The sequence below is a fragment of the Rhinatrema bivittatum genome, unplaced genomic scaffold (genome assembly GCF_901001135.1).
Source record: "Rhinatrema bivittatum unplaced genomic scaffold, aRhiBiv1.1, whole genome shotgun sequence".
NCBI classification, from domain to species: domain Eukaryota; kingdom Metazoa; phylum Chordata; class Amphibia; order Gymnophiona; family Rhinatrematidae; genus Rhinatrema; species Rhinatrema bivittatum.
In genome coordinates, this window is record NW_021821306.1 from 46,180 (window position 1) to 58,864 (window position 12,685).

Below are 12,685 nucleotides of genomic sequence, written 5' to 3' on the forward strand. Positions count from 1 at the left end.
GCTGGCCCCTGTCACATGGTAGGAGCACTTTACTGTGACAGATTAGATGTGATATATGGGGTTTCATTGTGTGCTTTAGCTATAGCAAATATGGGCCAGATTCATTATGGCTTTTCTCCCAAGTTGTGTCTATGGGAAAAACCCTTAGTGAATCAGGTACATAGTGTTTTAGAATTAAAATATGTAAATACTCATGCAAATGAGCTGATTAGACATTCCCATAGAATGTACTAAGCTGCCATTAAAAGCACAATAATTAGCTCCTTGTGACCTTTAGCAAGTCACTTCACCCTCCATTGCCTCAGGTTCAAACTGAGGGGTAGATTTTAACTCCCCAAAACGGGATGCTGGAAAAGCCGCACCAATGCCTTTGGCGACCAAAAAGTTGTCAGGCGGCTTGCAAAGTTTCAGCGTTCGCCGCATGGACTTGGGGTCACCAAATGAGTGAGGGTCTGGCGGGGAGAGGCGGCGGCTCCCTGCTGCACGGAGCGGATGTTTAGGTGAGACAGTAGCACTGGGGTAGGATTTCGGAGCGGCCTCGGAGGGAACGGAGGCAGGCTGCGCGGCTCGGCGCGCGCAGGCTGCCCAAAATCGGCAGCCTTGCATGCGCCGATCCCAGATTTTAGCGGCTACGCGCGTATCTATTGAAATCCCGCGTACTCTTCTTCGCGCCCGGTGCGCGAACAAAAGTACGCGCTCGCACAAAATTATAAAATCTACCCCACAGAGTCTAATGTAGTAAGCCGTGCATTAAAACCTGTGCAATGAAATTCAGTGCACAGTTTCATAATGCACACGCAAAAATAATGTATGCTAATACATCAAAAGTTTTAAAATCTGCTTGGTGCACGCCGGCCCGACATACTTACGTATCTCCCGATTTTGGTGCACACCAGGCTTTTAAAGTTCACCTAATAGAATGGAGAAACAAAATTAGTAAATCAGGCCCTATGTCTTTTTCCATGACATTTCTTGACCATCCTATTTTGATTCCAACTTAACAGTTTGCACTCATCTGTAGGATAGCCCTATCATTTTCTGGACTGATATGTGTTCAGCCACATGATTGACTCCAGACTGTAGTAGAAACATCATCATCACAATCATCATTGGTGTCACAATTAACCCACAATCATAAAATGAAGGGTGTTTCCCATTGTATCTTGGAAGGAAATTTGGGACTTGCAATTGAATTGAAATGCATTTCACTGAATGATTTTCTGCACCTCTGTGCAGACAAGTGCAAAGCCTTTTGCTAAAATATTTTCTAGTAAACATATTTGTCCTGGAGAAGCCAACCAAACAGATATTGCTTAATTTGTGTGGGGAATATGGTGGAATTGAGTTCTGGCACTTCTTTTGGTCTAAGAGGCAGAACAGCCAGGGGTATTCTGCTCCAACTCTTCCTTCTCCAGGCAACCTGCATGGAAGAGGAGAGTGGCTGATCCTGAAACACACAGAAAAGAGAACAGCCACTCTGCTCTCTAATCTAGCCCCTCATCTCTTGTTCCCCCTCCCTCCCCACACACTTCTCCTGTATTGCAGGGAACAGAAGAAGAAGGGGTGATCTTGAAGCAGACGCCACAGAGCAAAGAACAGGCACAAAAAAAAGGGTTTCAATTAGCACAAGTTTGAAAGTTGTGAACAGTAATGCCAATTGTTAAGGCTTCAACTCTGGTCTTGATGAATGGCTCTACTGCTCACAACTTTCAAACTTATGCTAATTCAACCCCTTTTTGTATCCATTATTGAGGGCTTAATTTCTGTCAGAACAACCCAGAACAGAGGTCTGCATCCTTTTTTCTGGGACCAGAGAAAATGGAGCAGAGCCGGCAGTGTATATCAGATCTGGCTCCCCTAAGGAAACAGAACAGACTCAGTAAGCTGCATGGATCACTTATGGCCCCTCTGCTCTTGCAGGAAGCAGAGCTGTGTACCCTGAGACAAAGGCAGCCACATGGCTTTGATTTGGGTATGGTATGTAGGTGTGTGTATGTGAGAAAGAGAGAGTTCACACCTGGCACTGGTCCCGCCCCTTTGCAACGGTCAAACCTAGACCTGGCCTCCCCCATCTCATCTCCCTGCACAGTTCCACTTCCTGTCTACAAATTAAGCCCTGGATATTGCAATTCATGAACCTTCCAGACCACCTGGCCCTTTCTTTAGAGGTACTGTTAGAACTAAGATCTGAAAAAAGGATGTCATCTTTCTGTTAGAATTTAGAAAGTGCGACTCAATTAAGCAAAAAAGCAATAGGATGCACTTTCTGTACAATTCTTTTTTAGCCTGATGCATAAACACTTTACATCACCATAGGCATTAATTACAAAGCTTTGATAACGTTTTATTCCAATACATATCTTGTAGATCTAAGCAAACAAAAAAAAAAAAATCACCATAAGTCAAACCCACCCCCCACCCCCCAAAAGTCACAAAAACCAACTTCATCATAGAATCTGCAAGGCTGGAAGTCTTGCAATGCGATGATAACATTATGTCAGATACCCACAAGTAAGCATCCTCATTAATTATGTACTCGGCACTAGGGCAGAGGTATCCTCTCCCTGCTATCCTGGCACCCCCTTACCCGTTCCCAGCACCCTCTCCCTCCTCAACCCCCACTCCCTTCTCCTCCCGCGTGCTGCCGCGTCCAGAGAATAGGCAGTCGACGGCAGCGCGAGTCTCAGCTCCTCTCTGGCGCGCGCCCACCTCGCGCTCCTTTCTCTCTCCCCCACCCACCCCCTCCAACCACCTTCTCTCCTCCCCCTACCCCCCACCACTCCGTCTCGCGGCGGAGAGTGACGTCGAGGGGGCGCGCGGTGGCAGCACCTCCCCGCGCTCTGGTTAAAAAGAAGAAGAAAAGAAGAAGGAAACATGAGAGCCCTTCGGAGATGCAGCAGGCAGAGACACCCCAGTGCTACTGTCTCACCTAAACATCCGCTCCGTGCAGCAGGGAGCCGCCGCCTCTCCCCGCCAGACCCTCACTCATCTGGTGACCCCAAGTCCATGCGGCGAACGCTGAAACTTTGCAAGCCGCCTGACAACTTTTTGGTCGCCAAAGGCATTGGTGCGGCTTTTCCAGCATCCCGTTTTGGGGAGTTAAGGGGAAAGTAGTAATATTTTCTGCAGCATATGTTTATCTTCAAGACTTAAAAAAAAAAAGAGAGAACTTGTTGTTTTTTTTTTTTTTTAGTAAAGCAAAGATTTTTTTTTTTTTAACCTTTTCTTCCCCCTATTTTTTTTTTTTTTAACTTTCAGTTATTGTCACTCTTTTGACACTCGCGGCAGCAGCAACCTTTCCGAAAGCAGGAGGAAGATGCTTGCCGCCCACTTGCTGCTGCTGCTCCTCGCCGCCGCGCTGACCCTTTCCCCGTGCGACGCCAAGTTCGGCGAGGAGGGCGAAGGCGCTCCGAGACGGCGGCGGTGCCTGGACGGCAGCCCGCCCAGGCGCCTGAGGAAGCGGGACCGCAAGCTGGCGTTGGACCTGAGCGGGGGGACCTGCCGCGGGCTCTACCCCCGGCTCTCCTGCTGCTCCCGGAGTGACAGCCAGGGGCTGCACAACGATCCCAAGGTAAGGCAGCCCCCCCCCCCTCCCTCCCCCAACAACCGCCACTGCTCCTCGCGGCGAATTCTCTCTCCACCTTCCAAGGGCAAATGCGCATTATTTATTTATTTGTTTGTCGCGGCGTTTGGGACTCGGGGGAGACTTGGAAGGAGGGAAAATTTGACTTTTGGAAATCCAGTTTTACCAAAGAAAGAGAGAGAGAGAGAGAGAGGAGGAGCGTAGGGGTCAGCAGCTCTCTAGAGATATTAAGTAGCGGCAGAAGTCGTTGGCAACTCTGGATGTGTGGCCACAGAGCGAGTCTCCGCGAGTCGTCGCAGACTGAGCTGCTGCTTGGGTCGCGCGCCGAGGTGGAACGGGGTCCGCTTGGTCCCTTTGGGTAACCCCCCGGCTCGGCGGCGCGGGCGGGCGCGCTTCCCCTGCCTGTCCACCTGCATCGCGTCCCTAGGCGCCGTCCAAGAGATTTCTTGGGACGTTATCAAAAATAAAAAAAACAAAACATATTATCAAACCCCCCCCCCCCTTCGGAGCACGGTAGCGGTGGCTCCGGAGAGAGAGGTTAGAAAGTTGTTCGAGTGATGGGGGAAAGGGGCAGGTGCGCTGGGAATTTCGGTCGGGGCGTGGGAAGTTTGCCGCTGGCAGGGCTCGGATCCGGGTCTCTCTCTCAACTCTCGACCGACCCCGTGGATGGAGGTGGCTGGGTGCGGGAGCAGCTTTGCCGCTCACGGGCTCCCGCTGCAATAGCAGCAGCAGCAGCAGCAGCAGAGGGGCGGCTGCACCTCCACCGGCGGCAGCCTCCCTTGTTACCATGGTTATCCCTGCTGCTGCTGCTGCCGGTCCTCCTGCCTCAAACTTTTTGCCAGGGCGTTTACTGTCATTTTCGTAGCCCCCCCTCCCCCCCCAAAAAAATGAAAAGGAAGATCTGAGCATCCCTAAGCTCTAACTGTTGGATGTATTGCCTTTGAAACCGTTTGGGGAAAAATTTCAAGCGTTTTCGTTTTTTTGTGGAAGAAAACTTGCCTCCAGTTGAACGCGGAGCTCCGGTTTAAGAGCGTTAGGAAGTAACATCCCCCCACCCTCCAACCCCGGCTCTCATAAAGGTTTAAAAGCACCATTGTTTTAAAAACTGGATTTTGAGGCAGCTCGAGTCCTTTACTGGATTGCATCTGGTGATGTACACACACACACACACACACACACAAGGATATGGCTTAAATATTCTAATTAGGAAGCACTGCATGTGAAATAAACAATCAGGTGCCCTCCCCACCCCTTCCCCCCCGGTTTTAGGTTTAATTAAGAATTCTTCTGTTACAGCACTGTAGTTGTCAAGGTTTGAGAGATTCTCTTGGAAAACTTGTGTTTCAGTCTTGCTGGCCCAAGCATAATTAACCAAAAAAAAATACCCATTGCTGAATTGAATTTTTATGCTCGGTTCACGGTAGATTTCACTCTATTCTCATGTAAACAGCTTCTACGAATCAACATATGTGTCTGGGTGGTATCTCTCACTTTGTTTTGTAACAAAAAGCCATATTGCATCATTTAATTTGCTCAAGTCATGCAAATAGGGAAAAAATCAATAGGACAAAAAAGGGGTCGACTTATCCTCCTCCCCACTAAACTGCTGCCCACACACAGAGCCCTGTTGCTTATACCAAAAGAATAACAACAACACCATTGTGTTTGTTAGTTGGTTCACTAATGGGTTGAAACTGGAGAACATCATTCTCCTTCAGTCCGCTGCTCTGTCCAAATGTTCATGCCTTTTGAGGGAGCATTTGCCCTACCGCCCCCCACCCTTCTATTCCTAGATGACTATTGAGAACTGTCTTGTTGCCGGTTTTCAGCTGTAGATCTGCCTTTATTCCTACCATATGCAAGCACTAGTTTGAGATTCATAACAGAGATAGGCCCTTTCCTTTCCTGGCAGGAATGTCCAAGAAACAGTTGTCATTAAAACTCCTGTGTCGGTAATTGAATGAACAGACAGGTCGCTTTGCCCTCGCTCAAGTAATAACTGCCTGGTGTTTATTAGCATGTGTTGGGTTTTTTTTAGCTGTGGATACTGACACTTTTTTTTGTTGTTGTTGTTGCATCATTGCAAACACATCGTTCGTGCGCTTTGATTGCAGAAATTCTAAGGATGAGAAAGTTATAGCTAAGCAGGCACTGCAGGTCCCCCACCTTCCATGGCTTTGCAGTACGAGCTGTCAAGGCATGGTTGAAAAGTAATTGTTTTCAAGTGTGCCCTTTTACAATCATTTGTTTGCTCGGGCTCTTTCGCAAACAAAAGCGACTGCGGAACATATCCAACTAAACAAATAATCCATCCCGGGTCCCTTTAACAGGTGCCTCTGTACAATGATCTATTTACATATTAGCCTAAAATTGAAACTGAACTCTTTAATGATATAATCCAGCCCCGCAGTACAGAGGAAGCATGTGTTCTGCGCAACAGCTGAGCAGCCATGTAGGCATAGTGATGATTTACAGAAATAACTGTGAACCTAGACAGAGTTAGTGTCACAACTTAACTGCATTTGCATTTTTCTTCTCTTAACATTACCCCCATGGATGCTGGTTTCCTTAATTACAGTGACTGAAAAAAAAAAGTTACATATACAACATAAATCAAAAACTTGCATAATATTCCCTCTCCTTGACCACTCTTTTTACTTTGCAATGTTAAGGTTAACAACCAGCCTAATTCCTTCCTCCCCCCCACACACAAGCTGGCGATTCTACTAGTTTCCTGTGACTAAACATTAAAGGATGACCTTACAGATGTTGTAAATTAGTCAACAGCAGGCATAATCATTAGGAGACATGTTGGAGGCTTTGCATAATTGCCACAGAATGCTTAATTTCAACTGCTACAGTCAAATGAGGGTTTTTTCCTCCTTATACTCCTTCTAAACTTGGAAACCAGTTCACACTTTTTTTGTTACGTTGGGAGCCCAACTTTCAAACTTATCTGTGGTACAGCATTTGCACAGATAAATGGATGCACAGAGATTAAGGCCCGTATTTTATAAACTGCATGGAGATTACTGTTATTAACATTAAAAGAATGATTAACAAGTAATGAGAGATGTAAAGTATCTTAAGACAACCCAATGACTTATATGTGAAAAGCTAGTGTCCTAGACCTATGCACCAGAAAATCACAGTAGACATAGATCTATACTAATCCCTGTTGTGTAGACTTGTTGTTTGAATGTTACTTTTGTAAACTGTTGTGATCTTCATTTGGATCAATGGTATATAAAAAGTCTATATAAATAAAATAATGCCGGTATTTTATAAACTGGGCGATAAGAACTGCACACTTCAAAAAATACCGTTTTTTTCTGCTCTGACAGTACTCACGTATGTTTCAGTATTCACGTTTTTTCCCAATGCAAGAAAACACAAATTTTCCCTATCCTTTTTATAAAAATACATGAGTATATTATGCCCATGAAATAATTGTGATGCTGCATGAACAAACAGCCAGAATTAAATGTGGAAGCAGGTATTTTATAAATGTACGCAAGTAGGTGGAATCACCAGTTTGTTGATACCACCACCACCAGTTCATCTCCAATTCATCTAGACCCTCTTAACACTTCTCCCTGAATCTCCCACCACCACCTAAAAACTGCAGGCAAGTCCAAATTCACTTGCGCAAGTCAATTAACAGGTAAAAATGTATGAGCAATTTCGTTAATGTACAGGTGTATCTCTTACAAAATAGCAGCTACCATTTGTGCTTCTGATCCTCACCCTGAAAGCCCCTACACCTCCCCTTTTTATCCCAGTAAAATATACCTGCAAAACCGAAAATATGCACATACTCTTGGTATTTATACAATAGCATAAATGCGCATACATGCTACTTAAGCATGTATATGCTATTTTTACTTTAAAAATTCACTCCGGCAAGTTCCGCCCCCCCCCCCCCCCCCCCCCTCTTTAGATTCATTGAAATAAGAAGTGGTGAAACCCTGTTCAGCTTTGGTCTAAGTCATTTTAATGGACTTAAGAGTATTGATTCACTGAAAGAAAAGCTAGAATGATGGCTCTATCTATCTTCAAACAGATATTTACACTGAAGACCTCCCACAGAACAAAATGCTACCCCCCCTGTTGTGCTGGAACAGCAGGAAACAAAATTAAAAGAATAATATCGTACTTGATTTCAGATCATTTATTAGGTCCTGTTTCTTAATCTGTTCATTAGTTTGTATGTGACTAAAACACAATCCAAAAATTTGTGTAAAGGGTTGAATTCCTCAAAGTATAAAACCAGTAGAACCATATTGGATGGCAATGCCTAGGGAGGGAGATAGAACGTTTTATTTTTTTTGGGTGGGGGGGGAGGGTTATCCTTAGTTTTCCTTTTTCTTAAAGACAGGGAACCAGATACATACGTACATATACATATATATATATATACATACATACATACATACATACATATATACACACACCTGTGGGGAGGCAATTAACAGTTTTCTGTAAGAACAAGAAATTAGCTTTGGGGCATCCTCTGCATTTTTTAAAAATATTCCTCTGTACGTGCAAAACATTGTTATCCTTTCAGTTTATGACAGAGTGTTCATTACAGAGATATATCTGTTTCTAGTTTAATGTTAATGTCCCATTTCCATACATTTTGAGTTAATTACTGTTCAGGCACAGCAAGCTGTGCAAAGGTTGTTCTGACCTGAGATTCTCTTGACAATAGTTCTTCTCCTTTCTAAATCTTGTTATTTTAGGGAGGGAATAGAGGACAGATCCTCCCGCACCATATTTAAGTTGTTTTCTCAGAAGAGAATTACATTTCGTTTTCTGTGCTGGGCAGAGAAGTCTTTGTCACCATGATAACCTGAAAAGTCAATTACAGAACTGGTAGGGGTGAATAATGTATGGAAGAGCCATGGTGTATTCTGTTTGAAAGCTGAAGAGAAACAAAACAAACTTTTTGTTAGAGGTTTGAGAGCCGCTTAATGCATGGTGAGGGTGTAAGTCAGTAAATGATTTCATGTATTATATTTATTTATTTATTTAAGCATTTTTATATTCCGATGGTCGTTGGGAACATCCCATCAGTTTACAAGAAAAACATAAATTTGCAACAGGCTTTACAATAAACAGTGATTTGAGAAATAAAACTTAAAGGAATCAAGGTAAAAAAGAGGGTAAAGGGGGGGGGGGAGGGAATGGAAAAAGTTCAACCAACAACAAGATAACCTGCAACATTATTTACAAACAATTGAAATTGAAGTCAGCATGAATCACAATTAAATTTGTCAATATAAATCACAATTAAATTTGTAAGTTAAGTGAATGGCTTGAGAATGCGCCAGAATTCATTTCCTGTATGTATGCGATTAAACTGTTCATGTAATCTCTATAAGAGAAAGAATACCTTTCGATATATAACAAAATAATGTTGCAAAAAAACAGGGACTGAAGAAGTTGTGCTTTCTATTTAAATAATGCACCTTCTGGATAATAATTGGTCAACAAAGCATAGGATTTTTTTGGCCTGGCAGTTTCTCCCTGTTCCATTGTGCTGGCTGGGGCAATAAATATGAGCCTTCATCTGCAAGTACCCAGACTAATGTTCTCCCTCCCTCCCCCCCACTATATAATGTTTTGACCTGCCCCCTTCCCCATCTAGCCTCGCCTTCGTGGCAACAGCCCCTGGGGCAGGGACACGGACCTCGTGGGGTTTCCTCCAGGACCCACTTATGCATGCACCCTGACTCCGGCCAGGAGATGTCACCGTTTTGTAGTGGCCTCCGCAGGTCTCCCCAGGGCAGTGCCAGAGTGCTAAGACAAAGCCTTTTTGACAGGTGGTTCACAGAAGAACCCAGTGTGCACAGCATTCATACACAGTCACAGGAAAGGAGTATATTGTTTTCCATTGTCATCTGAGGACACAGCTCCTACTGAATATGTTTATTTCCTTCTACACACATTTGGTGCTCCGTAACTGAAGGGCTGTGCATAATACTATGTATTCTTCATTTACAGGGCAAAATCAAATCATTTCATAGTGTCTCATCTCAGAAAAATGTCAACTTCTGAAATTTTTTTTAAATGCACATTGTATTGTTAAAAAATGTAAACTTGAAGGGTTTTTTTTTAGTGTCAAGTTGTTGTTTATACAGTACATAATTATACTGTGAAATGAAAAAAATAAAACCTTTGAAATGGCACCATAAGAGCTCTTGTTTTAAATCTATAGTAGGAGAATTAGGAATAGGGTCAAACATTTTAATCTAAATCAAGCTCATTTTGCCTACCTGGACATTGGTTTTCTATATGATTGGACCATAAGATTTTTTTTTATTGTGAGAAAGACAGAAACTGGAACAAATCAAAATATATAAATATCTAGGTGGTTGGATCACAGCATATACAAAATGTCTAACAGAGGTAACAAAGAAGAATTGGGAAAGCAAAATAACGATTTTTGGGATTGTAATATTTTTTTTTTAGATTTCTTGCTATAAGGGTAGTTAAACATTTTCTATGATTTTTTTTAAGTAAAACATGTATGTGCATTGCATTTGAATAGTAATCTACGGCAACTTTGAAGAGCTACTTAATCAGGCCGATGCAATATCGGCGTGGGGAGAATCGGCACTCACGATTGAGCGCCTGCTCTCCTAACGCACACTGATCGACCTCTCCGCGGTAAAAAGGAGACGCTAGGGGAAATTGTGCACCCCTAGCACCTCCTTAGCAGTGGGCGCCCAGGAGCGGTGGCTGTCAGCGGGTTAGGAAAAAGGACGCTCAATTTTACAAGCGCCCCTTTTTCTGACCTGTGCACATCCAAAATGCGTGTCCAACTATGGGTTAGCCAATGCACTCGGCTGAGTGTACTGTATTGCATCAGCCTGAGTGTGACTTAGTCTCACCCACCCTGCCTCTCACCCATGCATCCCACTACCTGTTTTTCTTAGGTAGATATTTAAGATACCACAGGCCTACTTTTTTTTTTTTGCAGCTTTACTATTAAAGCTGTCCTTTTCATGAATTAATCCCACCTATAACCCATTTATATCTAGGTCTTCTGAGTCATGGCCTTCTTGATTTTAACCCAAAGCCTTTTGTCTGTGTTTCTTGACTAGATTGTTAAGTTCCATGGAGAAGGGGCTTTCTCTCAGGTGTCCCTGTACAGTGATGCCAATATCTGGTTGCGCTATACAAATGATTAAGCTATAAACTGTTATTTTTGATTCTCCCGTTTGGAATCATCATTTGATGTGAATGTGCTTCAATATGTCAGGTCAAGTGACTATAAGGATTATCACTCTATGACTCTCCCTTTTCGGAAAGCCATTTAATATTACCATATTTGATGATTTGGTATGGTTTCTATGAAACCTAAATATAAATATATTTGAGTGTGTTTTGTTTGCTTTTGTTTTTATTATGTATGTATGCCTTGTATATCGCCTAGGCCTATTAGTGATAGGCGATTAATAAATTTTATTAAATGAAATGAAAATAATAGCAGTAAGGAGTTTCTCAGGAGGAACTTACAGTAGATCTAAAGTTAAGGTTTCTGAATGCATACATAAGGGCTTCCAAAACCCCATGGGTTTTTAGGATATCATTTATATGCATGAGATAAATTTGTGTCACTGGGTCTCCAATTCATGCAAATTTAGAAAATGTTCTCTGATTTTGTTATCCACTTTGAGCAGTTCTTGGAAAGTTGGGATATAATAAACTTTGATTTAATTTGATCATAAATAAAGTATATGTGTTTGAAATGTGGTAGTAAAGGAGAATTTTGAAGATCAGCTGGAAGGACTTGGTTTCTAATGAAAGGTGCCTGAGATAATGAGACATTGAAGATCCTTGACAGAAGAGGTGATTAAAAGGAAGATGAGATCTACTGACCATGTTCTCAGAGGTTCTGATGGCAAATTAGTTAATCTAGTACTGAAAGGCCTGATGGAGGGCAAAAAAGACAGAGAAAAGTAGAGAGCAGTCTGAGACAATGAAACCGAATAATGTCCAAGATATGGAAACATGGGTGGAGTAAACAGGAAAATTGAAGAAAGAGAGAACTGGCGTTCCATAGTTGCCAATCTTTGTACTGAAGGCAGCAATTGATGATAATCACAAACAGTAACACAGTAATATAGTATAAACATCAGGCGTAGTTAAAAAAAAGAAGTTAACATAGCATGTGAAATATAAATTGTTAAGTCTATAGTGCAATCGTGTTTTTTCCATATGTGATTGTCATCGCATCTTATGGCCTTACAGCATGTTGTTGTGTCTTTAGCATGATGCCCTAATTTGTTGCAACACTTGAACTAGCAAAACCCTGGTGGTTGAATAAATTAGCACGATTTCCTTGCTATCATATCAAAAGAATCTTTGTGTGTGTGTGTGTGTGAAACAATAAATTCGGTTTGTGCATTTATTTGACTCTGGCTTCTGACTTGCAGGTATTTTCTGTTACCAATGACACTGAATGCGTGAAGCTGCTGGAAGAAATCAACTGTGCCTACTGTTCCCCACATGCTCAGAGTCTGTTCCGTTCACCTGAAAGAGGGGAGGCACCTGAAAGAGAGTTGGTCCTTCCCTCGTTGTGCAAAGACTATTGTAAAGCTTTCTATTATACTTGCAGAGGCCACATACCAGGTAAGGAATGCAATGAATGGAATGTTAGAACTGAAAAAATATTTAAGCCATTTGTACTTGCTATGGCCCCGCAGATCAGCGATGCTCAGAGCAAACTTTGCGCTACTCCGGCCAGTAAGCTTGTCATGATATTTCCTACATAAGAACATAAGAAATGTCATGCTGGGTCAAACCAAGTTCAATTGAGCCCTGCATCTTGTCTCCTACAGTGGGCAATTTAGATCTTATAAAGTGGATCTGATTCCAACAACTCACTCCAAGGGATAGCATTAGCTTTCTTTAATCTACCTGTTAATGATGTGCTATGGACTTTTCCTCCAGGAACTTGTCCAGACCTTGTTTAAACCCAGCTATGCTAATTGCCTTGATCACATCCTCTGGCAACAAATTCCACAGCTTGATTGTGTGCTGGATGAAAAAGTACTTTCTGCAATCTGTTTTGAATCTGTTAGTTATTAGTTT

The 12,685-nt window shown here is 42.8% G+C and overlaps 1 protein-coding gene across 1 annotated transcript; it reads left to right on the forward strand.

The window, feature by feature from the left end:
- Positions 1-2,813: 2,813 nt before the first annotated feature.
- Positions 2,814-12,223, forward strand: LOC115082584 (hedgehog-interacting protein-like; the record flags this gene model as incomplete). Its single annotated transcript, XM_029586800.1, has 3 exons — positions 2,814-3,067; positions 3,259-3,571; positions 12,028-12,223. Coding segments are annotated over exons 2-3 (451 nt in total), but the record flags the coding sequence as incomplete, so codon positions are not given.
- Positions 12,224-12,685: the final 462 nt, after the last annotated feature.